Source organism: Heteronotia binoei, chromosome 21 (assembly GCF_032191835.1).
Source record: "Heteronotia binoei isolate CCM8104 ecotype False Entrance Well chromosome 21, APGP_CSIRO_Hbin_v1, whole genome shotgun sequence".
In the NCBI taxonomy this organism is placed as follows: Eukaryota; Metazoa; Chordata; class Lepidosauria; order Squamata; family Gekkonidae; genus Heteronotia; species Heteronotia binoei.
This window is the reverse complement of record NC_083243.1, coordinates 37,663,002-37,689,340: the sequence shown is the minus strand read 5'-3', so window position 1 is coordinate 37,689,340 and position 26,339 is coordinate 37,663,002. Positions and strand designations below refer to the sequence as shown.

Below are 26,339 nucleotides of genomic sequence, written 5' to 3'. Positions count from 1 at the left end.
CCATTGGCCATGCTGGCTGGGGCTGATGGGAGTTGTAGGCAAAAAACATCTGGAGAGCTACCGCTGGCCACCCCTGATCTATAGGATTCCTTTGTGTCTCAGTTCTTCATGGCTCACTGGTAGAGCACCTGATTAGCACCTGATTAGCATGTAGAGGGTCCCAGCCCAGGATCAATCTCTGGCACCTCTAGTTAAAAGGATCTAGTGGAAAACCTTTACTTGACACCTGGAGAACCACTGCCAGCTAGAGCTGGCAATACTGAGCTGGATAGACAAATGATCTAAGCAAAAGGCAGCTTCTAGAACAACAGTTCCCTCTAAAAAAAAAAGTAGACCAAAGAAGAAATTTGTGAATGCTTTTTACTAAATTTAAATATTAATTAGAATGATTTGAGGTTCAAAATAACATTTCCATGAAATCAACAGATACATGTTAAGTGAACATAATTTTATGAAATGTGAGGAAAAATAGTGAGAAAAATATTTTGAGTAAAAATAAACAGGAATCTTGTGCATCTTACAAACTTAGAAGATTTTATTCCAGCATAACCTCCTTCAGATGCATATGGTAAGATTCTCATGAGGTAGACATTTATACACAAAATTATTATGAAAAGTGCCATAGTAAACATGAGGGTCAAAGTGCCATGAAAGGAAATACAGAATGAGATGTAATTACATAAAATTCAAATATGATCAAGATAATTGTGGATACTTACAGTGCCATCCTTAGCAGAGTTACACCCTTATAAATCAATGGATTTAGAAGTGTATAATTGCTTCAAATTGAATTAATTGTAATTACTGGTATTGTGAATGGCCCTTGTATTTTTCTTGATTATATTTTAATTTCGTGTAATTGCAGCTTTCAGCTTATACTTCTTGCATTTCATGTTCCCTTGACTCTTCTGGACCCTCTGTCATAACCTCAAATACAAATATACATGTTGGCAGAGTGAGGATCCACTGCATTGCACCTGACAGAAGTAGACTTCAGTTCAAGAAAGCTTATGCTAAAAGAAAATCTTGCCCATCTTTAAGGTAGGAGTCCCCAACCTTTTTGAAACTGTGGACACTAGGGTTGCCAGCAGTGTTCCCTCTAAAATGAGTTGGTGTGAGCTAGCTCACAGATTTTTAGCCTCCAGCTCACACATTTTTGTCTTAGCTCTGAAAAATTGCCTCAGAGCAAACTAATTTATTCAGTAGCTCACCACTTTAATGCTAGTAGCTCACAAAATAGAATTTTTGCTCAGAAGACTCTGCAGCTTAAAAGGAACATTGGTTGTCAGATCTGTGTTGGAAAATACCTGGAGACTTTGGGGGTGGATCCAGGAGAGGGTGGGGTGTGGGGAGGGGAGGGGAGGGGCCTCAGCATGGGACAATGCCATACAGTAAGCCCTTCAAAGCAGCCATTTTCTCCAGGAAATCTGATCTCTGCCAGTTGGAGCGGAGATAAGTTGTAAAAGCAGGAGATCTCCAGGCTGCACCTGGAGGCTGGCAGTCCTAGGACACCTTTGGAATTTTGACAGATTGGTGGTTGCAGCCACAAAATGGCTGCTGCAGGAAGCAAAGCCAGCTACAAAATGGCTGCCAAATTTTACCTTCAGTCAGAAAGTGAAAATCCTTGTGCTGGGGTGGCAGCTGCTGCCAAGCAATGCTTTTAAATATCAGCATAGCCAATTAACAGTTAGATCTGAGTCCAGTAGCATCTTAGACACCAAGATTTTATGTGTAGTATAGGCTTCCCAATCCCGAGGTCCCAGCGGGGGATCCCCTGGTTTTACAGGCTTCCCCCCTCCCCCAGCCAGCTGGGCCAGCGGGGGAAGCTCCACCCCCACAGCCATTATGCACCTCCAGGAACGATTCCCATAGGGAATGATGGGGAATTGATCTGCGGGTGTCAGGGGCTCTGGGGGGGGGCTGTTTTTTTAGGTAGAGGTGCCAAATTTTCTGTATCGCATCTAGTGCCTCTCCCCAAAATACCTCCCAAGTTTCAAAAGGATTGGACCAGGGGATCCAATTCTATGAGCCCCAAAAGAAGGTGCCCCTATCCTTCATTATTTTCTATGGAAGGAAGGCATTCTAAAAGGTGTGCTGTCCCTTTAAATGTGATGGCCAGAACTCCCTTGGAGTTCAATGATGCTTGTCACACCCTTGCTCCTGGCTCCGCCCCCAAAGTCCCCAGATATTTCTTGAATTGGACTTGGCAACCCTAGTGTAGTAGCTTTTGAGAGTCAAAGCTCCAAGCTCTCATCGTCAGAGACCACTGCCAACCAAATCTCCAATGACCTATCAAAAATCTTGCTGGGCAAAAGCCCCACCTGACTTTGTTTACTTTCTAAAAGCACTTGGTAGGTGCCAGGATAGGTGTTGGCAGGCACCATGTTGGGGACCCCTGCTTTAACATGCCACAAGACTAGATCCAGGTGAGCAGCTGCATTGGTCTGAAGCAGCAGAACAAATTTTGAGAACAGTGGCAACTTTATTGCTTTCCTACCCCATTAAATCCAAACAAATGGTGACCCTCTGAACTTAGCGTTATTGCTGTTTGGCCTCTGACTATGTCGAAAACATTTCATTAAGCTGTATGTTAATTTGCCTATGTGGAGGCAGCTGTCTCTATATATGAACTGTTAACCTCCATTCCAATGTATCTGAGGAAGTGTGCGTGCACACAAAAGCTCACACTGTGAATAAAACATTGTTGGTCTTAAAGGTGCCAATGGACTCTAACTTTGGTCTAATGCCACAAGACTGTTGTTTCTGTTGAATTAGAGTAACAAATGATTTTGAGACAGTTATCTTGTTATACAACTTCAAAGACGATTGGCAGGGACTTTGTCAGGATACTATCAAAGTTTCTATGTACATGAGAAATTTAAGATTGTTGTTTACAAGAGAAAAGGGATTCCCATAAAAATTTGTAGTTATTGATCTTCCCTGGAAAAACGATGAGACTTTTTAACATTTCCTTCACAAATCACAAGCCATTTTCTTGCTCAAAAATGTCACTCCAAGCTTCCTTTATCCTCAGCGACTCCGTTTTTCCCAAGGGAGATCAAAGCTGTGTTAGTGTGTGGGGGTGGTGATGTTTTCCACAAGAATGTTAGGAAGGAAATGTTTAAAAGGCCCTTCTGTTCTTGCACCATTCTCCCAGCAGCCTCAATAGCTGCTTGTGAGAAATTTTTAAAAAGTCTTTAGACCTATTGTAACATGAAGTTACACTCTTTTAGGCAAGTGAGGGATAGCACTCTTGTAGCACCTCAGGGACCAAAAATAATCAATATGTTAATCTAAGTTGCCACAAATTATAGCTGAGTAAACTCTACCTAGGGTTGAAGGACGTGCATTAATCTTTAAACTAAGGGGAAAGTAGGGCATGAGAAGCCCTATTTATTATATTCATTAGGCTAATTAAGACTAAAGGGAATGATGATAAATGACCAAATTCTCTAATTCTTTTATTTGGGCCTCTAGCAGAGTGCAAAATTTCTTTGAGCTCTTGTACAATGTCATCGTGACTGAATAACACCAAAATGTTATTAGCACCAACTGTTTTAAATTGTTTTATTAGTTAATTGATTTTATTATTATGAGGTACCGGTGTGTTAAGTCTTTTATTGTTATTATGACCAATGTTGTAAGCTGCCCTGAGCCTGCCTCTATTTTCTCCATTGGCTGAGGCTCCTTCCTTGGAGAGGAAGCGGGGGGAGAGGAATAGCTTGCTTTGCCAGGCTCTCTCAATTGTACTGCTTAGCTAGTGAGCCAAGCTTCTCTTCCTTCTATTGGCTGAGGCTCTTCCTCTCCTGGTCCCCTGGGGAAGGAAGGAAAGACCCAGAGATTCCTTTGCTCAGTTCCCCAGATCGCACAAGAGAGATACAAAGAAAGCACTTTTAAGACCAATGAGTGCTACTTTTTAAAGCATGTTTTAAGTTTTTCTTTTTTAAAAAAACGTTGTCCTTTATAAAGTTTATATATCAGCTACCTGACATTACATTTTATGACACACATGGCCTAGCCCAATGGTAGCTCTCCAGATGTTTTTTGCCTACAACTCCCATCAGCCCCAGGCAGCATGGCCAATGGCTGGGGCTGATGGGAGTTGTAGGCAAAAAACATCTGGAGAGCTACCGTTGGCCACCCCTGGCCTAGCCCAACAAGGTCTCATTTATATCAGATCTGGCCCTCATAACAACTGAGTTTGACACTCCTGCACTAAATGGTGCATGAGATCTCGCTCAAGTAGAACTGTGCTAAAACCATTTGTTTTTCCATGTGCATCTCCGGATCCAAGCCTTTGTTTAGAGATTTCAGTCAGGAGGGATCAGGAGTGATAAAACCCTGAAATTTTCTAGTCATCACAGTCAAACAGAACTTACAAAAGAATTAAGTGAACAAATCTTTCTTTGTCATAGTGTTTATACCAACTACTAAACCATTGTTGGCTCAGTGGTTTTGGGAACATTTTCTTAGGAAGGACTGTGTCCCAGCCGTAAAACATCTGCTTTCATTCAGAAGGTCCTAGGTTCAATTCCTGGCACCTGTATTTCAAAAAGGATCAGGTAGTAGATGATGTGGAAGACCTCTACCTGAGACCCTGGGGAGCTGCCAGTTGGAGTAGACAATACTGGCCTTGATGGATCAATGGTCTGATTCAGTATGAGGCAGCTTCATATATTCTTGATTTCATTTCTAGACTATTTATTTATTTTATTCAATTTATACACCAGCCTTTCCCAGAAAGCAGGCTCACACTAGAAGTTATATGGTTATGCCTCTTATAGTACCATAAGGATAACCTAGTTGCTTGCACATTCCAGCTACCAAACTGGTTTTCTTCTTGTTGGGTTCTGTGTGTGTGTGTTAGCATCTTCACAATAACATTGTCTAATCATGCTCCAGTTGTTACCCCCTTTGTCATCATGCTCTTTTCCAAAATTGTTTTCCACTCTGTTTTTGGGAACAGCACAGTCCATATGTTCTCAGCCTACTGCCAGACAACTATATTGGGTCTTTTTTTTAATGGTAATTGCTAAAAGAAGAGATTGTATTTATACCCCATCCTTCACTCAGAGTGGCTTACAATCTTCTTTCCGTTCCCCTCCACAAACATGAGGTAGGTGAGGCTGAGAGAACTCTCTAAGAACTGCTCTTCAGCAGAACAGCTCTGAGTTATGACTGACCCAAGGTCACTCCAGCAGCTGCATGTGGAGGAGTGGGGAATCAAACCTGGTTCTCCAATTACAGTCTGTGCACTTAACCACTACACCAAACTGGCTCTAGATCACCATAGCATATAACCATCTATTAACACAATCTACTAGGTCTTCTGAAGTCCCAGCTTTGTTTTTAAAAGTAAGCTTCTGGACCTTTTATTTATTTATGATATGGCAGAGTTACACACAAGAAGTATGTAATATAAAATATGTAACCAAATTGATACAACAGGTAGGCTTGCAGATTGATTGGGCTGTCCCCCTAAATACTAATATCTATATTTGCAATCTACTCAACTGCAGCTTGGGAGAGTTCAAAAAGCTCTGTCACATCTCCCTGGAAAGCATGACATTCACATTCTTGTGACAGATGGAAAACAGTTTGATGGGCTGCACCACAATCACATTTGGGTCCTGCTATTTTGCCCCATTCAAAACTGCCAAAGTCTGTTCATAGTCTGTTAGTCATGTTCCATACTTTACATGGCAAGTCAAATCCTGAAGGCCTCTAGTTGGCATTTATTGGGTTATAGATATTAGGTAGAACTGACTGCATCCATGTTTGCAACCCTAGATTAAAATTTTGTGATTGCAGGATTTGTGCAGATCTTACTGCTGGATGTCGCAATCTTAGTCTGGATAGACCTGCATCAGCCACATCTTTGTGGATCTTTGCAGTCATCGGTCAGGGGAGCAATGTGGCACAATGTGGGTAGACAACAGGTTGGAGTGGGTTTAATACATCCGCTGATGGTTCTCATTGCTATGTTGAGTTGGGCATCAAGTTTGTTGACATGGGGGCTGTTGAGCCACACTGAAGCACCATATTCCACAGTATTATAAACCAACCCCAAAGCTGAGCATCTAAGAGTTGTAGCAGATACTTCCCCAAGTTGTAACATATGCTTTTTGAAGAATGTTGTTTTGTGTGCATATTTTCACTGCTACATTGGTAAGATGGTATTTATAGCTCAAGGTCTCATTTAGGGTTAGGTGCTAAGGTGTTTAAATTGGGTGCCATTAAGGTAGACATTCAGTTCACGGTTTGCATTTGGCAAGATTGTTACTGAGGTGGAAACAGGAGCATTCTATCTCAGAAACAGGAGCCTTCTATCCTGGACTTGGGATAAGCGTCTAGAGGCACCTTAAAGATTTACAAGCTTTATTCCAACATAAACTCTCTCTCTGCGGGACAGACAGGTGAAAACTCATGCAAAAGAATGGACAAAAGTCTGACATTAAAAATAGCAATATTCAAAAACTGGTGGAAAAACAATTTGATTTACAGGTAATTGCTGTCCTGCACATGATCTTTAAAATGAGAATACAGCATGAAAGTTCTGAATTAGAATTCATGAAGAGGTTTGATGCACACATACACACCTGGTTAAACATGGATTTGGGATTTCTTAGATATTATAAATGTTAAGTGATTTAGCAACATCTAGAACTCTCCTCCCATTATGAATACTAGCCAGCTCAGCAAAACTAATGAATGTCTCTGTGCTTTTCTTGATTAGATCTGAATGTTAAATTCCACCCTCAGCTTTATGCATTTTATAGCCCCATTCACCCAACTCTTTAGTATTGTTTTAGACCTATATAAAAGGTCTGCTTAGACAGAAGGCACTGTTTGCCTCTGAAGAAGTGGGTTCTAGCCCATGAGACCTTATGCCAGAATAAAATTTATTTAAGGTACCTCTTACTTCCTATTTATGAATTTGCACGCAACAGGTAACTTGTTCCAGAGATGTAATCAGAAAGAAATGCAGCTCCATCTGCTGTAACCATTGTCTCCTGATCTCCCACAAAAACTGCAGCTTGCTATAAAGTGAGATTAAAGCTGAATAAAAGCAGTAAGTTAAAGGAAATATCACAAGCAGATATGTAAAAATCACCATATAAAACTCTGGTGCCACCAAATCTAGGGTGACTGCTAACATTGGTGAAGACTATCTACCAGAGCTTTTTTTGAGCAGGAACACACAGGAATGCCATTCTGGCCGGCTTGGCATCAGGGGGTGTGGCCTAATACACAAATGATTCCCTGCTGTGAAACAATGCAGACATCAGGTGGTGGCCTAATATGCAATTGAATTCCTGCCGGACTTTAAAAAGCAAAATAAAAAAGCTCTGGTTTCTACTATATTATGGGGGTGGGTGGGGAGACACATATCGTTGCTTAAGAGGTAAGGCTGGAATCCCTCTTGACTTAATTACTACCAATGAGATATGGCTCTGGGGCTTGGGATATGCAGTTGGGTGTCATGCATTGATATAAGTATTCCAAAGTCCCTCAAGAATAGACGCACAATTTGATTTGGGGAATGGGTAGAAACCTGTGCTTGTCCTTCTTAAGGACTTAATCCAAGATACTCCCCTCTCCACTGAGCTACAACTTAAATTCTCCATAATTGAGAGAAGTAGTAGACATAAGCTCACAACAGTGGAAACAGACAGAGGTTGCAGGTCCGAAGCAAAACCCAAATAATACAAAACTACATGAAAGCTTGTAGCCAGAATAAAACCTGATTGGTCTTAAAGGTGCCACTGGACTCAAACTTTGATCTGCTGCTTCAGACGAACATGGCTGCTCACCTGAATTGTAAGCTTACAATTTAAATAATACTAGGCTAATCAAGGACCTACAACACAGAAGGGGGGGGGGGGAAGCCTGGTCCAGATATTCTTCAGCTGCTAAAAAGAACTACCTACCTAGTTCAATTTTAATCTGCCCTTACTCTCATTAACTCAGAGTAGCACATATGCTGCATTTCCTCAGTTTAACTTCACAACAGTCCTGTGTGGAAGGCTAGGCTCAGAGAGAGCATCTGTATGGAAGGCAAAACAGGTTTGAATTGATAAAACAATCCTACATAGCATTGGTATTGGTTTGTGTTTTTGGCGCCCAGGGAAGAAAGAAACAACTTGTATGATTGTGCCAGTGAAGCTGAGACGACGAAAGGGGATGGTTTGGATCATGCGAACGGTGCAGCAAGGAGAGCATTAATCCTGTTCTGGTGCCACCATGTCTTCGATCAAACTCAGAACCACCTGCAGCTGTTTGGCCTATGGAGCGGATTTTGTTTTGCAACCAGAAGCGTGCATGGAATTGGGCATTTAAACACTAAACCTGCCTGTAACTGGAGATGTTATCTGTCAAACACGGTAGGTAACTACCCAAATTTGGGATTAGACCAGTTTCCAGAGGCCATATGCCTCTGTCCTGACAACACTAGCATTTTATATTTGCTATAAATGATGCTTTTTACATTGTTAAAGCAATAAAGCAAGGTAAAGTTTCTTTCTGGTTAGTTTGCTTTCTGGTTTGCTCCTACTTCAGCTGAAAAATTTCCAGAATCTTTTTTTCCCTTTTGCATCTTTGGTAAGCTGCAGTATTGCAGCCCAAGCTCTGCTCACGACCCGAGTTCAATCTTGGCGGAAGCTTGGTTCAAGTAGCCGGCTGAAGGCTGACTCAGCCTTCCATCCTTCCGAGGTCGGAAAAATGAGTACCCAGCTTACTGGGGGTAAAGTGTAGATGACTGGGGAAGGCAATGGCAAACCACCCCATTAAAAAGTTTGCCATGAAAACATTGTGATGCGACGTTACCCCAGGGTCAGAAACGACTGGTGCTTGCACAGGGGACTACCTTTACCTTTTTATTATTTGGACTGTTTGTTACTGACGGGCGCCAGTGGGTTATATAACATCATAATATATGGTATGTAAAGAGCAGATTAGATTCTGAGTTCAATGCTGTAACTGATTTTATTATGATTTTAGCTGTTCCTAATTGTTTTATTATTGCATATTTGATGTACTCCACACTGAGCCCCCATGGGGGAATGGACGGAATATAAATAAACTAAAAAATAATAATAATATAAACCCAAGTCAGTCTTTAACGTACCAATGGGCAATACGACAAACGAACACCTTTGTAACCCTGTTCAGGCAGCCTCAGTGCTAGCACAAAGACTCGAACTCGGGCCCCCTCCCCGTTACTCCAGTCAGCACGACGTTCACCTCCAGCGCCAATCACCTCAACCAGCGACCGACACGGGCAAGCCCCTTAGTCCTCTATGATCCTTTCTTGAGAGAGCGGCAGCCCCAAAGCAGGAAATCCGGTCTGCGTCCGGAGCGACTCGGCGAAGTGTCACGAGCCCCTAGCAGCCGTTTGAGTGGTCCGCGCACCACCCGGAAGTGGAGTGGGAGGGCGGTTCCTCGGCTGGCGGAAGGGATGGCAGAGCCCCGGCGCTGGACGCATCTAGAGAGCGGCTGGAGCCGCGCGGCGCCCGTTGTCCGCCGCTTTCGGCTGGGAGTGGCAGAGTGATGTGACTGGGTCGCTCGCCCGGCCTCCCGCCTCTTTCAGTGTCTTCCCGGCGGAGGAAGGTGAGGGTGGGCCGAAGGAAGGGACGGGTTGGCCTGTCTGTGGGGGGAAGCCTGCCTGGGCGGGTAAACGCGGAAGCCCAGCTGCGTGGAACCCATAAGTGCTGGGGGCTCGGCCTGATTCAGGAAGAGTTTTGGCTTTGGCATATGGGCCGCCTGTTACAGTTAGCGATGAATGTATAGCACTTTTGCACGTGTCTAGGAGCACACTAGTCTGTGCTTCATGCTTTTTAAGCTCGAGCTCTGCCGTGGCAAGTGAGAGGCCCTGGCCCTGCTGTGTCCCAAGGGAAATCTTCGAAAGGTGGTGGCTCTACAGTGCTTTCACAGAACGTTAGAGACCGACTTGGGTGCCGCCGTTGGCTTCCCAGCCACGCTTTATAATCTGTGTTTTCTCGCTGCACGCTTGGAGGAGCAGTCTGGCTTCACTGTCACTGCACGGATGCGTATGCCTTTGTTCGTGCTTCAGGATGTTTCCGCAGCTGTGTCTGTTGACCAAAGGATCACATTAACTTCTGCGGGGGCGGGGAGGGAGGAAGACCTGACAGACTTCTGGGGTAGAAAGGGAGCCTAGTGCTTTGAGGATGTGATGTGAGAGTGATGGGTGAACAGTGAGATGGGGTGAGAGGAAGAGAAGAAGAGATCAGATTTATACCCAGCCCTTCACTTAGTGTCTCAGAGCAGTTTACAATCTCCTTTCCCTTCCTCTCCCCACAACAGACACCCTGTGAGGCAGGTGGGGCTGAAAGAGCTCTGAGAGTGACTGACCCCAGGTCACCTGGCTGGCTGGCTGCATTTGGAGGAGTGGGGAATCAAACCTGCTTCTCCAAATTACAATCCACTGCTCATAACCAATTCACCAAACTCGGTGATAAGAGCATCAACTTTGTTATTTATTCTTGAGTCCATAGTTGCTAGCTATTTCCAGGCTTAGACACACTTTTTGCTCTGAGTACTGAAAATCCTCCAAAATTTCCTTGCAAAGATGTTGGCATATAAGCATATGCATGAGTGGAGACAGGGTTGGTTTTAGCCAGGCAGACCTGAATGGAGCCCAGCAGCACTTCTTATGTCTTGCAATGTTCCCTTAGTCAGAGAACTGGCCCAGTTTGTTGACAATAGTGCACACTGTTATTCAGCATGCAGGCTGCAGGTTTCCTTCTTTCGGATTAAACATTTCTTTTATGATATTGATAGTACTGATATTACAGTCGTAGTGCTCCACAGTGGCAGTCTGTGAGCCTTGCATACAGTGGAAGTGGACTTGGGTGACTGAATAATTCCATGTCGTAGGGCCAGTTCTTTAGGGGAGGCTGAACAGATAAAAATCTTTATGCAGGAAGGGAACTATTCATGTGATTCAAACTGAAAACAAGCATCTGACAGATGACAAAAAATGATAAGCGTAGTAGTTCTTAATCTGCTTACGTCAGCTAGTCTCTTCTACTTTAGCAGGAGCTCCCATGAAGAAGCAACTCCAAAATAGGTAGGTTGAACAATGCAGCTTTTCTGTCCCTGTTGTGGGATTGAATTTGATGTTGTTTGTCTCTAGACTTGAGGCACACAATTCAGATGGGTAAAGTGATCAGCTTTTCCACGCTTCAGATTGTGATTCAGGTAAAGATCATGCACTGATTCCCTGAAACATCTTGCCAGGGACTGTTTTATTCCTACTAAGGACATAAATTGAGCCTGCTGCAGCAGACCGATGGTCCCTCTAATCCACAGTATTGTTTCATATAGTGCCTAACCAGCTGGCCTGTAAAGCCAACAAACAGGGAAGCAAGGCTTTCTCTCAGCGTTGCCTCCTAGCCCTGGTATTCAGAGGGTATGTTGCATGTAGGTAAGGAGACTGCTAGTAGCCATTGATGTGCCTATCCTCCATGAATCTGTCTAACCCCAACCCTTTTAAGGCTGTCTGTTTTGTGAGATTTTAATCCATGGAGGAAAGTTGGGGTCCAGATGTAATAAGCAGAGGATTATTCACAGCTGTATTGGTGCACCTGGTCCATGGATACTTGACACTCCCTCATTAACTGCATCGTTATTAAAAGGAGATGGGTGCAGGACAAAGGCAGTGAAACAGATTCAGGAGTCCCTTGTTATAATTTGCACTTTCACCTCTTTGTTTGCTATAGCTAAAGTGTTGTGGCTTATTGAAGAGCATTTCTCACTTGCTTGTCTTGGGAGATAGAATGATCCTTAGCACGAGGCACGTTGTGACATGTCACTTAGGAATGTGAGCATCTGGTGAGACTACACTGGGACAGATTGCTCCACTGATAGCCATATTCTAAATACTTGTGTCCTGTATCACTAAAGCAAGGATACTGAGGAGCTGCATGGAGCTCTTCTGAGCATGGTGCCAGACCCATATTTCAGGAAAGTGAGAAAGGACATTGCCTAGTGGGGCTTTCTGGTCAACAAGTGGCTTTCCCCTCAAAACAGCTGCTGCTGTTGGAGGATGTGTAAGCTCTGAGCCTCTCTGAGATGCGTAACTCATCCCCAGGATGGATGTAAGGGAACTGTTCTCTCCAACAGCCCACCCACTCCGCAGCTTCTAGATGCTTATCTCAGCTTCCAAGTGACTGTCAGCAGGACACCAAGCTGTCCAGAGATAAAAGAGAGTACAACCACTACAGTAGATGCCTGGGAAGACAATACTGGCCAGAGGGGGTGAGGGTGGTTTCACTCTCTTTCTCCATGGCCAATTTAATGTCCTCCAAGGTGCCTTGGCAATTGCACTTTGTAGCATTAGCTGCTGTTTGTGATGCTGGGAAGAGAGCAGAAGGCAGAGAGGCAAGCCCTTCATCTTGCTTCAGATACCCAAGGGCTAGTAAGGTTTGGCAGTGGTGGGGAGAGACAACCTTACATGCTCAGTAGTAATCTTAATCCAGTATTTTAAAAAGTTATAGTGATATATTATTAATGATTCTGTCTTCATTATTTTGTGAGTGTGTTTGTTGGGGAGGAGCATGGGGCATACAGTAGTGATATGGCTCTTTGTGGTGATGGTAGTTGTAAATGTGGCTCTCTGTGAACACTGGAGTAAGTACCACTGCGCTAATGCTTCTACAGGGTTAGCCCAGCATGTTGCTCTATATCAGCATGTTGCTCAGGAGCCACATGTGGCTCTTTAACACATATTATGTGGCTCTTGAAGCCCCCACCACCCCATTGGTCAGCTTGGAGAAGGCATTTCTCTCTTTAAATCACTTCTCCATGCCAAGCCAGCCAGCGGCTTGGAGAATGCATTTAAAGTTAAAGTTGCTTTCTCTTCCACCCATCTTTTTGCCTTCCTTGCAGCTCTCAAAACATTCATGTCTTGTGGCTCTTACGTTACACAATTTTGGCCACCTCTGTTCTATATTATGCTGGTGGGATGATTAGGAGATAGAACTGAAGACCACTTTGCACACAAAGGGAACTCAGGTTTTTCACAGAGGCCGTTTTCGCACTCACCTTAATCAGCAGCGACCCCCTCTTCACCGCGCAGCATCTGCGCGGATTTCGCACTAATTGCCGCGGAGCACCCGGAAGAGCCGGAAAGTCCCGGCGCTTTTGCGGCGCAAATGGAAACTGCCAAAAAACAGTTTCCGTTTGCGCCGTAAAAGCCGCGGGACCTTCCGGCTCTTCCGGGTGCTCCGCGGCAATTAGTGCGAAATCCGCGCAGATCCTGCGCGGTGAAGAGGGGTGTTGCTGCTGATTAAGGTGAGTGCGAAAACGCCCAGAGTGTATGTTTAGCGGGAAGCTGCAGACAGCCATGGCTGTCTGTCAAGTGTACCTTTCTGATGCATGTCTTTGCAAAAATGTCCTTGTTGCATTAATGCAGGTACACGTCTAAAATCTTAGATGTACAGCTGAAAGGGTAACATGTAAGATGGCCTTTATATACCTTATTTCAAGCATTCAAATACTTCCCTTCATTGATCTTATAATGGAAACCAGCATCATTTGAAGATGGGGGGGGGGTAAAATTAAGAGAATGCTAGCTTGTTGAAAGCTTCAGCACTCTGGGGTAAGCAGAAACTAGATGATTTTACTGCTTTTAAAGAGGGGAAGATCCCTCAGCGAGCCACTGACCAGTTTCCAGCAGTTTGCTTCATGTGTGCTAAAATTCTTGGTCTGATCCTGCAAGAAACTTGTATTCATATGTGAAATTGTATACTTTGGATTAGTTAACACGGTTAGTTAGGCCTGAATATACTGTCTTGTTTTGCCAATTTAAAACACCACACCACACTGCAGTCTAGCCACCCCTGTCCTCATGAGTGACTGAGTAAGACTTGAAATGAGGACTTTTGGACTCTCAGCTACATGATGTCAACTCAGCTCTGTAATGCTAAGCATATTGCGACAGAATTAAGGATCGGGATGTATAAATAATTGTCATTTTGAAATATTGCCTTCTGCAGGCCTTGCAACAACTACAAAAAGATATTTGTGTCTGCAACTGCAGTACCAATCAAAGTGACTTGACCTACAGTGCAACTTATCTAAAGTTCTTGAGGCACCAGAATGTACCATAGTTTGCTGTGCTTGTCCTTGAGACAACATTTAAAACCATTGTAAGTAGGTAACTTAATGGATGTCTTATTTCTGAGGATGATAAAATAGTGATTGCATAGGAAGGAAGGGCAAACTGAAATTTTATGGTATCGAGTGTCAGTGTTCAGCGTAGGAGATTTGTGGTTTTGGCAAAGCCCACTGAAAACCGTGAAGATAAATTTAAACATGAGAGAATCGTCTTGTTGTATCAGACGAAAGATCCATCTCGTCCAGTATTCAGTTGGCAAGAGCAGCCAGCTCTTTGCCTTTGGGAGATAACATATATTGTGTATCTCAGCTGCTCAGGGCCTATCTCAGGGTCAGTGAATGCTGGGAGCTGCTCAGAGTATGTCATCAGCAAACATTATGAACCGCTTGAAGGCTTCATCCAGCAGCTGTTATTTAGAAGTATATCAATTTGTTTGTGGAAGCAAATTATCATGGCTGATATGCATTGATAGACTGACCTTTTAGAAATGTGGAATTAGCTAGTTTTTAAATTCAATCTCATCCAGTTCCCCCCATTTACTATGACCCCCACCCCAGTGTGGTGTTGTGGATAAACACGAATCTGGAGAACCAGGTTTGATTCCTTATTTGACATTAAACCTGCTTGGTGATCTTGGGCCACTCATGGTTCTCTCAGAACTCCTTCATCTCCATCTACCTTACAAAGTGACTCTTTGTAGGACGAGGACAGGAAAAGGCAATTGTAGCACACTTTGAAGTCTCCTCAGGGTATAAAAAAGTGGGGTATAAAAACCAGCTCTTCTTTTTCCTGCCCCACTTGACTTGTAAATGATCTTCAGCAGAAACGTTTTTGACCATTGGGGTGAGGGGAGTGTACCTTTTTCATCAGCCAAAAGCCTGTCTGAATCCAACCCAATTTATTGCCAAAATAAAGGTTTCCTGAGATACCATGAAAAGAAAAAGTCTTGTAAAACGTTAATATGGTATTGTTAACTGTTCTATAAAATTATTCTGTTTTTATGATATTCAGGCTTGGCTTCAGTTTTCACACGGTTTGTTGTCTGGTTGTCTCACTTCTGCATTCCAAATTATTTGTAGCAAAGCATGCTTGCACACGAAAGCTTATACCTTGAATAAAATCTTGTTGGTCATAAAGGTGCCACTGGACTCAAACGTTGTTTTGCTGCTACAGACCAACACGGCTTCCCACCTAAATCTGATGTCAGACAGGAGTTTTCAAATCTGTGAACTGAGCTCATAAGATGAACCTGATGCATTTTGCAAATATCTTGAATTCTGCACTTCTGAAGGTTGTGGGATGACTAATGGTTGTGTGTGTGGGGGGTGGGATTGGTTTTGCAGCTTATTCTTCTAACCAACATATACTCTTTGTGTCATAGTCATACTGGAGTGAGTGATACTGGCAGCCACATGCTTGTGGGGTTTTTTTGTTTTTGTTTTTTGCTGACAGTAGATGAACTGAGGGTTGTTTTTTTAAAGAAAAACCTTTCATGCAGTGGGAATAGTGATTTAGAGTGACAACAAGTTCTGCAAGTGGGTCCCAAATCTTTGATCCTTTGGAATTTTGACAGGAAGTGGTGAGCGCTACCTCAAAATGGCTGCCTCTGGAGATGAAACCAAATCTGAAATGGCTGCTGTAGTATCTCCCTCCTCACTTTGGAAAAGAATCACAGAAGGGGGGTAAAACTGGATGAAGGGAAATTGGAGGGATGGGGGGGGATAATAAAAAGAATTAAGTCTTGAAGGGAGAATAGGACTCACACATTGACCAAGGAAAAACCCACTGCTTACCAGACCTGATCTTCCTATTGCAGCCATGGACAACCCTTTCCTTTGAAGGAGGGCAGCCAATAACAAGTATTGCCTTTCAGCGATCCCCCACTGTTTCTGAAAAGCTTGGTGGGTGCCGGGAGGTGTATTGGCAGGCACCCATGGGCACCATCTTAGAGAAGCCTGTTGTATAGACTACCATTGTTCAGTGAGAATCATATCTGCAATAAGGAATGTTCTGATGCACTTAAGGGCTTCTGAATGGTAAAAAGTTCATGGACAAAGTTTTTTGGGGATGGGGTGTATGTGTGAGTACTAAAGTTCTATGCTGTTTTAAGAATATTTATTTATTTACAAATATACAACTTGCTGGAAACAAGGCTTCTAAAATCAGGTAGTGTAGCTGCTAATTCTAGCTCATACTCCCAAAGAGTTAGTATGCTGCAAGAATACTTTTATTTTTATGAAGTTGTGCCAAAACCTCTTCAGTCTCTGGATCCCAATTCATACTTTCCAGAAACTGGCTAGGATGCAGATGTTTTCCATGAATGTAGGGACCTCTGCCTGATAACAAAGGGCATTTTGAGCTGCTGCTGGAAGGGGCAGGCGGGCAAAACACACTCCACAAGCAGACTTCCACCTGCAGAAATATTAGTCTGGATGCTGTTTCTTTGTCTTTCACACTAACTGAATAGTATAATTTTATACGGCACAGCAAGAGAAATTTCCAGCCATCCAGGAATATATCCCATTGACAGCTCATTCACAATGATCGAAGGAGGTGGGCAAAGATAGCGCCAAAGTCTCAGAAGGAAACTGAAAGTTTCATTGAGAATTGAGCTCTTTAACCAGATAGCCAAAATTAAGGTATTTGTGCTAAAACAGCATAGGTTGCATCAGCTTGCAGATTTCTCTGAAGTATTGTATATGTTTGCAGTATTGCTTGTAGAAAATTAAGGAATGTACTAAATGACTTATAAATGATGTATTTTATATTTCATTTTATTTATTGGATTTATATCCCGCCCTCCCTGCAAGTGGGCTCAGGGCAGCTAACTACCGTAGGAGTATAAAAACAGCAAACATAAAACACAAAACAATCAACAAAATATCTATACAATAAATAAACAGTTAAAATTACATAATCAGTAAGCAACAACAGGGCCAGTACCATCCAGAGATCTCAACAGGTATGGTTCTGAGACAGTATTAATGTAGAAGTGTTGGCTAGGCGTGTTGGTTCTGTGGTGACTTGACAGCTGCTTCCCATATTGTTAAAGCAATAAAATTAGTTTATGTTTGACAGTCAGTATAGCGTATATTTCATTTCCCCCACAAACGTCTGGCTTTTTTCCATAAAAAAAACTATCCCCCTTTAGCTTCACAATTCCCAGAAATTTTGCATCTCTAGTCCTTGCCATTTTAGATAGCCCAGGCTTGCTGGTGTTGGGTCAAGGTGCTGAGGGCCATTGGGTTCTGGTGACCCTTTCCACAGATCAGGCCTAATTTTGTGTGGTACCTGATATTTTAAGGTGCTTTGTGGCCCTGTGTCTTCTAGAATTGGAGTGCTAGTCTGCAGTCATTAATAGAAATGGATTGTGTATTTTCCCCCCTTTGGCACAGGCCTGCTTTCCATAGATGATATTTGTTGTAATGGGAGTCTGCTGTAATGATATCTGCTTCCCCTCTCCCATTCTAAAAGCAAATTAAGGCTGATGCAATCTTTAATTTGAAAGAACCCCGTGGTGCAGAGTGGTAAAGCTGCAGTACTGCAGTTGGAGCCCTCTGTTTACGACCTGAGTTTGATCACAGTGGAAGCTGATTCAGGTAGCCGGCTCCAGGTTGACTCAGCCTTCCATCTTCCAAGGTCGGTAAAATGAGTACCCAGCTTGCTGGGGGGAAAGTGTATGACTGGGGAAGGCAATGGCAAACCACCCCGTAAAAACGTGAAAGCAACATCACCCCAGAGTCGAAAACAACTGGTGCTTGCACAGGAGACTACCTTTACCTTTTAAAATCTTTAATTCATGGTGTCAAGAAAACAAGAGGTGATAACGGACTGGCAGCTTGGGCTGACTCAGAGACACCTCAGAAATCGATCAGAAAAATCCTTCCAAACACAAACATCTGCCACCCGTCCCCATCTCATGCTCCAGCATCCTCAGAGCAGCTCAAAAAGCTACTACTGTAGAAGTGGTAGCAAATTTTTGAACCGCACTCCAGTTGCCTCCTTGCGTCTGGAGGCGGAAGCATGCAAGAGAGGTGCCTTGGTGGTGTGAACCCGCCAAGCCGCCCCGAGCTGCTTCTGGCTTTTTTTTTTCTCCCAAAAATTGCCCTGAGTGCATGAGTGCTTGCAGTCCGGCTTCTGAGGCACCGCCGTCTGATTGTGCCAAGTCACCTCGCAGACGGGATGGGGCTGTCCCATGCAGGAGCCTGTGGAGGGTTCCGGATGGTTCTTTTTGAGCCAGCCCGATTTGGGATGCCTCCAATCCACCCCAAAATGTCTATCTGTTATCAGCCAAGGTGAAATTAAATAATGTAGTCTTGCATCAGAGACATCTTATACCCATTAATCATCACTGAATCAGAATTTCTTTCTGCTGTTCAGTTGGATTACAGCTGAGGTAAGAAATTGTAGTTTGAGGATCACCATTTTGGTGGCTCAGTGGTAGAGCATCTGCTTGGTAAGCAGAAGGTCCCTGGTTCAATCCCTGGCATCTCCAAAAAGGGTCCAGGCAAGTAGGCGTGAAAATCCTCAGCTTGAGACCCTGGAGAGCCACTGCCTGTCTGAGAAGACAATACTGACTTTGATGGACCAAGGGTCTGATTCAGTATAAGGCAGCTTCATATGTTCATATGAACCAACACGTTCCCTCCCTCACCCCACTGGAAAAGAGGCCATTGCTTAGCTGATTCAGTGTTTATAACAGGCATTCAGCTTCCTCAATATTTTGTTTCGTGGAAAACATGACAAACTCAAAAGCAAGTCCAGTTCAGTAATAGCTTTGGGTTTGGAACTTACAAGAGAAAAGGAGGAACCATCCTGCAGACTAGAGAATCCTTTATAGCTAAGCCTGGTGAACTTGTTTTCTGTCTACATTCTGACAGTATCTGTCAAGGAGGATTGTGTTTTCTGGAATAACCCCAGCCCTAAATAAATCTTTTTCATCTATCTTATTTCAGTAGGCATTTCCCTGCTATGTGTGAGCAGTCCCAGTGTGTGATATGGCACTCCTATGAGGAAGTATTAGCTAGAAATAGGGACAGTCAGAGCAGTTCCTGGGATCATAATGAGTAGATAGATAAAGTGACTTAAAGAATTGTCCTGAGGACTCCAAGGCATGTTGGCAGTGTGGAAAGAAAAAAATAGTTCTAGTTGTATCTATACACCAGGGGTGACCATATTGCGGCTTGAGAGCCACATGTGGGTTTTCGCACATATTGTGTGGCTCTCAAAGCTTCTACTGCCCCATTAGCTGGCTTGGAGAAAGCAATTGTCTCTTTAAACCACTTCGCCAAGCCAGCTGGCAGCTTGGAGAATGTGTTTAAAATTAAAGTTGTTTTCTTTCTACCCCCTCTCCCTCCCTCCCTTCCTGTCTTGTGGCTCTCAAACATCTGACATTTATTCTATGTGGTTCTTATGTTAAGCAAGTTTGGCCATCCCTGGTAAACATCTAGTTTACTCATGCAATTGCAGTCATAAATAGCTGGATGGCAGCGGTGATCTCAGCTGCTTGTGTTCACTAAAGCTATGCAAGCTTGACCCTTAAGACTTGAAATCTCACGTAAGCTGAGATACAGACCTGGGGAGACCCAGGTTAAAATTCCTGTATGCTCTTGAGGCTCACGAGGGGCCACTCACTATCTTTCAACCTAACCTTTTCACCAGGTGGTTGTTGGAGGTAAAGCAGGGATATTGAGGTGGGTGGGAAATGAGCTTTAAGCTGAATTCCTAGGAGAAAGGACAAGATAAGCATTCACTAAAAAAATAAGATAAGCTTGGAATCACTCCAGGATGAGTGCTTTGAAGACTGCTGTTTATATCCATTTGGGATCACAGTTCATGCCAGAGAGGAGAATGATGTAAGCTGCTGCTTTGGGTCCCCATTGGGGATAAAGGCAGAGTATAAATGAACTAACTAAATAAATGTATACCTTTTTTTTTTAAGGTTTTTTGGAAAGTGCATAATTTTCCCCCTTTTGTTTTCAAGGTACAGAGCATGGAGAATGATGAACTTCCGCCAGAGGATGGGATGGATTGGTGTGGGATTATATCTAATAGCGAGTGCAGCTGCCTTTTACTACGTTTTCGAAATCAATGAGACTTATAACAGACTGGCACTGGAACATATTCAGCAACCCCCTGAAAAACTCAGAGATGAAAGCACCTGGATGCACTCCTTAAAAACGCGACTGCTGTCCTTGCCTTTTTGGCTGTGGGCCATTATCTTTTTAGTCCCCTATTTACAGATGTTCTTGTTCCTTTACTCCTGTACCAGAGCTGATCCTAAAACAGTGGGCTATTGCATCATTCCTATATGCTTGGCTGTCGTTTGCAATCGTCACCAAACATTTGTGAAGGCCTCCAATCAAATCAGCAGACTGCAGTTGATTGACACTTAAAATCATTCTGAATTTTCTCATGAGCTGTTTTAGATAATCATGAAGATGCTTGGCTGTGTCAACTAAGCATGTGAATAGAACTTGGGAGTCTTTTTGTGTAAGCGTTAACTACTGAGTAGAGCATCTGCCTTCTATTTTTAAAAAGAAGTTGATTTTAAATATGGCTAATTTATACTTTGTAGAATGACGGGGCCCTCTGAGACTTGAGAGGGGCATTGTTCATATTGCCTTACGACACAGAATTTCTACACTCCATCTGAATTTTTTGTGAGGAAACCTTAATTCACTGTGCACATGATGCTCCATTCTTTTGATCCTACATATAAGAGGAGAATCAATGAAAAAGGACTTTTCCTTTGTACTATTGTATAAAGTTTTGAATGATTACAGAAGCTGGCATATAAGACATGACTGTGCTTTCTCCTTCAACAGTGTTGCACTCAATAAATCAGGGCTCCATTCACAACACATGACTAAATGAAAATAAAGCCTTTGTTACTCTTCATGCTAGGAATGGTACAAAAGTTAATTTGTCATTATACAGCTCTTGGGTCAAACTAGATGTGACTTCAGGAGCTCTGAGACTATCTCTCCCATAGGTTTTAGAAATGTAAATAGAAGTAATGAAAACAGCAAGGGGAAAAGGTTGAACTCTACCCCTGTAGCTCTGAGTCAAATTATGTTTCTCTGCCCCCCCTCCCCCCCCCCCCCCCCAAAAAGTAGAGATGTAATTTCTGGAAATTTTGAAGGAATGAGACAAAAACCATGGTTTCCCCCATTTTTTTTCCAGGGGGGAAAAACAAATTTGGGGGGAAATTGAAATTTATACTTGCTGTCCTGTCAAACTTAAACTAATTTTACTCCTTTAACAACATAAAATGCATCATTTGTAACTTAGTATTTACAATTATATTTGATATATGTATGGAATTTAAAAGTTATAAATGCCTTAGTTTTGTGCAAGCAAATATACTGAATACTTGAGAGAAAACTTGAAGCTGAGGCACATCCTAAGCTATTTTAGCATATTATCTTAATTTTTGCTGGTTAGATAGAGCTAAGTTCTCAATGAAACTTTCAGTTCTCCTCTGAGGCTTTGGCCTAGTTTCTGCCCCATTCTCTTCTGATCTTTTGTCTCCCTCCTGCAAGATAGGGCAATAAGGTACTTTTTACCCAGACTGCAGATAAATGTGTCACAGTATTTTGAGGAAGAGGGAGAAAGGTCAACTAGATGAGGGCAAAAGGACAACAGAAGGCATGCAACTGTTGAGAAGCAATGAGAGCCCCACATTGCTCCCATCATGAACATTAAGTTGCCTTATAGTTGCAGAAATGAATCTTGGATTTAAGAGCTGTCTATGTCTGCCACATGCCCACCTTGTTTTTAAAAGCATTTCACTCATTCTAAAAGAAAAAAAAAACATTGTAGAAGGGTGTTTTTTTTTGTAGTACTCTCTTCTCCCCCAAAAGGCCTGAGGGAATTCCTCCCCCTTGAATTTCCCCAGTCTTTTCCCCTAGGCCTTTGTACCCCTAATTGACTGTTCTTAAAAACAAACTGTTCGTAGAGATCTGTGTCATAGCATCCCCATTGTCATAACTAGCTTGGCCCCTTGGCTCATACCAGTGGGTCTGTAATGATAAAATGTGTGGGAGGAACTGTTTACCCTGAGGAAGTGGCTACTTGCAAAGGCTCTACTAGCTAGTTTATAATTGCTCTGATTCAAATACAACAAACTTTGTAGAGTTCTTTGCTTTGGCTGTTCAGATAACTAACCAGTTTCATCCTATCAAGTTTTTCTGGGCTTACAAGCAGACAGCTTGGCATTTTTTCCCTCTTTTGTCTATTTCAGTTTAAATGGAGTTGCCTAAAATTCACTGCCATTGTGCAGCCATTCATATGTGTTCACATCTCCCCAGTTTAAGCAAGAAAGAATTTGGGATTTCATTAATGATTATTTTAGCTGGAAAGGGGGTACTGCAGCTCAGTAGCCCATATCAAATACCTTCCCTGCTTCTGTCTGAATTTGTTCCACAAAGTGCTAGGCAGAGAATTCCGGACTTTACGAACGTTTGATTTAATACCGGGATTTATATCCTGCCCAAGCAGGCTCATGTGATTGTTAGATTGTACACAATCAGAATGCATGCCTAAACTAGATCACATACATGTTAATTGGGAAGTATGTCTCATTGATTTCAGTGGGACTTGCTCTCAGGTTTACATAGGATAGCAACCAGGCTTAGGACATAAGACTTCTGCAGTGTGATACAGACACTATGCATTGCTGGAGATGTGAATTACATGGGACTAAGTATGTCCACTGATTTATACACAAGCATCTATACTTGTGAGTGTAACACTGGAAATATACACAGAATGTGCATTAGTGTGAGTTCATGACCAACTTAAAATTGGCAGTTTGGTCTCAGGCCAAGTGAAATTCTCTGCTTATGGAAGTGGTTACCTGTAATAGGTTGCCTTATTCTGTCAGCAAATAATGTGAACTTCTATGGAATTTAGGCTTTAACTGTTGCCTGCCTTAGAAAAAGTCTTTTGCATATTGCAGCTTCACGTAATTGGAATATGTCGGAATTGCCTGTATACTGTTAGCCACTTAGAAGGCTGAATCTTTGCCAGTGAGCATGTGATATTCAATCATCCTTGTTAAAGAACTGGAAGGTCCATTGACTTATGGAGAACCTGGGCTGGATGTGAAGCCTTGCTTTTGTTTGTCCATTATGGAATTGGTCTGTGGCTGTGCAGTGGTTTCCTCTGGCACTCAGTGCTTTGAGTCTTATTGGAAGATTTTAGTTTTAGGTATGTGTAAGCTAACATTGCAGGACCACCTCCTGCCACGGAAAACAGCACAAAAAAAATGTCGCACAGGTAGGAAACAAAAGTTTTTAAAAACTTCCTACAAACAAAGTATATACAGAATCTCATACGTTTCATTCACTGGCATGTATTAATGAGCATTCATAATGGTTAAAGGAAACATACACAAATCTCATCAAATTTCAGGAATCCACAAGAGGTCAAAAGAAGTACCAATAGTCCACAGAAGCTACAGCAGTAATGGATGGAACTCCAAAAGTCCTTGAGCAACCGAGGCGCTTGCTTTTCCCAAAAGAGTTTTCATTCAAAGAGTCAATTTTCAGAAGTATGCATTGCTAGCTGAAATTGATTGCGTATCACAATGAAATGCTTTTTTGAGAGTTGACAATGTCACAGCTGTCTGTAGTGTCGGAAGACCTCTAAAAATTCTTAGTATGTCAATTACAGCATTTGCTCCCTCTATTGGTGGTGCTTTTGACCTGTAGATTCTTGAAATCTGATTATATATGGTTTCCTTTGAACATTATACTCATTAATACCAATGAACAAAATGTATGGGATTTTGTGTATATGCTTTACTGCTTGTAGACACAGGTTTTTTATTTTTATTATGGAAAACAGCACTGAAGAAACAGAAAACAAGCCTCCCGATTCAAGCCTTGGCACTGCGATGTGTAGTAAAAATCCAAACATGTACACCAATACTGCAGGATCCAGATCCTTGTCTTTCCAGAGCCAGCACAGAATAGTGATTAAAGTGCTGGACTAGAGTCTGGAAGACCCAGGTTCAGATACTTATGGTACCACAAAGCATGGTGGGTGACTTTGGGCTAGTCACTGTCAGGATAACCGTACTTACAGGGTAGCTGTTAAAGTGAAATGGAGTGGGGGAGACCCATGTATACAGCACCATGAACTTCTGGAGGACGGGTGGGATACAAATGCACTGAATGAATGTTTCAAACAATGTACAATAGACATGCAACAAGGCCCCTCCCTGCAAAACTTGGGGGGGGGGATCTCATTTCCCCATTGATAAGGTGGCATATTCAGGTCCAACTGTTCATCTTGGACCCAGGCACAGCAGTGGCAGTGTCTGGGAGCCACTCCAAGACTGGAGAGGTTCTGTGCATCTGCTATTGCTGCAGCCAGATCCCAAATGGCTCCTGGCATCTGCTGCCACAGCCAAGCCTGGAGCAACTCCTGATGTGTGCCACTGCAGCGGTTGTGCCCAATCAGGTCCTGATATGTGCATTCACTGGGCCCTCAAGCTGTTCATTATGTGCACTGATGCCACACTCCAAGCAGCTTCCAGCATTCACTGACACTGAACTAGGCCCTGAGCAGCTCCCCACTTGTGCTGTCACCACAGTTGACCCCTGTAGTATCAACTGCCACAACCAAGCCTGGAAAGGCTCTTGATGTGTGCCTCTGTTACAGGTGAGCTTAGACCACCTCATATTGTCCACCACTGGACTCTGCTGCAGCGACCTATCACTGCTGCAGAAACTGTTGTCTGAGCATGTATAAACAACGCTTTCTAATTTTTTAATCTTCTGGGGGAAATGTAAACATCACACTTTTCTGCAAACCTGGGGAGTTCCCCAAGTTTGTTGAAAAATCTGTTTAGCCTCTGTGTGGCCCTGTTTCTCTTGGAATTAGCTATCTGCAGATAAGGGCCACATGTGGCTAATAATATATAGACAGGTTTGAACATTCAGCATTTTATGAGCACAGCATACTCACAAAACCGCTTCACTAAGAACTGTGCTGTTGTCCAAAACCTGCAATTCAGGATTGATGGGGAAACTCCCTTTAAAACTGTCTACATAGCAAGAGACAAACATGGGTTGTCATACTATCTCTTACAAATACAGACATAAAAATCTATTCCAAAGGCTCCTAAAATTATCTAGACATATACACACTGTCATCTTTCTATTATAATGGAGCTGACACAAAAATCCCAGTTCAAGGGTTGCAGATTTACTTTTGTTCATAGTTCCTCTGAAATGATGAAAAGTTTGTTTCATATGTAAGGATGTTTATATAATTTATTTTAACCAATGAAATGACGTACCTTTATTTCAAGAACAAGAAAACTCAACTGACTTTCCTGTGAGAGGGGCTGCTCAGAGGTAGACCATGTGCTTGGAATGCAGAAGGTTCCTGGTTCAATCTCAGCTAAAGGGAACATGTAGTAAGTAAAGTGAAATTCTACCTAGAGAGCTGCTGTTCCAAACTATCTACAATATGTTTGCGTAATGGGTTTGCACTTAGCTGCTGACGGTACTGGTTTTGATGGCTCAAGGGTCTGATTCAATATAAGGCAGCTTCATGCTTTCAGTGCAGCCCCAGAGACAGAGCTTCATCTGTCTTCCGTGCTAGTTTTATTGGGTTGGATCCAAAATATTCTATTAAGCAGAATGGAAATTTCCAGTCTCCCCCTTCCCACTGCAGTCCTGATCTCTATTACATGCTGCTCTTGAGGAACAGGCAACTCAGGCATGACATAAGAACATCTGCAAGAGGAAGGGGGAACTGGTAGAAGTTTCTATTGTAGTCTAGTTGAGTTTCAGAAGCTTTCAGTTGTAAGTTCACTGTCACAGGCTCATTCTATCAATAAATAATTAGCAATAGTTTGCCTGGCTAAAGACAAAGCACTAAATGAAATGATTACATCCTAGTAAGGCACAGGTGAGAGTATTACTGTGTGTTACACCTGCTGCACTATGGCTTCCAAGTCATGGGCTTCTTTCAGTCTGTGGTCTTCTAGTGTTCTTTTCAGCTCTTTTATCCTGTTTGCCATAGCTGATTTTATTCTTCAGTTTTGAATTGTCTCATTTTAGTTCTTCATAGCTTGACTACAATGGCTGATAAAAGTCATCTACTACAGTTTCTTCAATCAAGAGATAAACTTTGGTCTTTTTTAAGAGGGCCATGTCATTAACAGCCACTCCCTCCCACA

The 26,339-nt window shown here is 42.8% G+C and overlaps 1 protein-coding gene across 3 annotated transcripts; it reads left to right on the top strand.

The window, feature by feature from the left end:
* Positions 1 to 9,361: 9,361 nt before the first annotated feature.
* Positions 9,362 to 21,045, top strand: LYSET (lysosomal enzyme trafficking factor). 3 transcript variants are annotated; one of them, XM_060261853.1, is made up of 3 exons: positions 9,362 to 9,609; positions 11,059 to 11,089; positions 20,124 to 21,045. In XM_060261853.1, exons 2-3 carry the CDS (start codon positions 11,067 to 11,069, stop codon positions 20,533 to 20,535), a joined length of 435 nt encoding a protein of 144 aa, XP_060117836.1. In that variant the 5' UTR covers positions 9,362 to 9,609; positions 11,059 to 11,066; the 3' UTR covers positions 20,536 to 21,045. The 3 variants fall into 3 exon arrangements, with proteins under 3 accessions (XP_060117836.1, XP_060117837.1, XP_060117835.1); XM_060261854.1 differs by lacking the exon at positions 11,059 to 11,089 and having other exon boundaries at positions 9,366 to 9,609; XM_060261852.1 differs by lacking the exons at positions 9,362 to 9,609; positions 11,059 to 11,089 and adding an exon at positions 14,150 to 14,171.
* Positions 21,046 to 26,339: the final 5,294 nt, after the last annotated feature.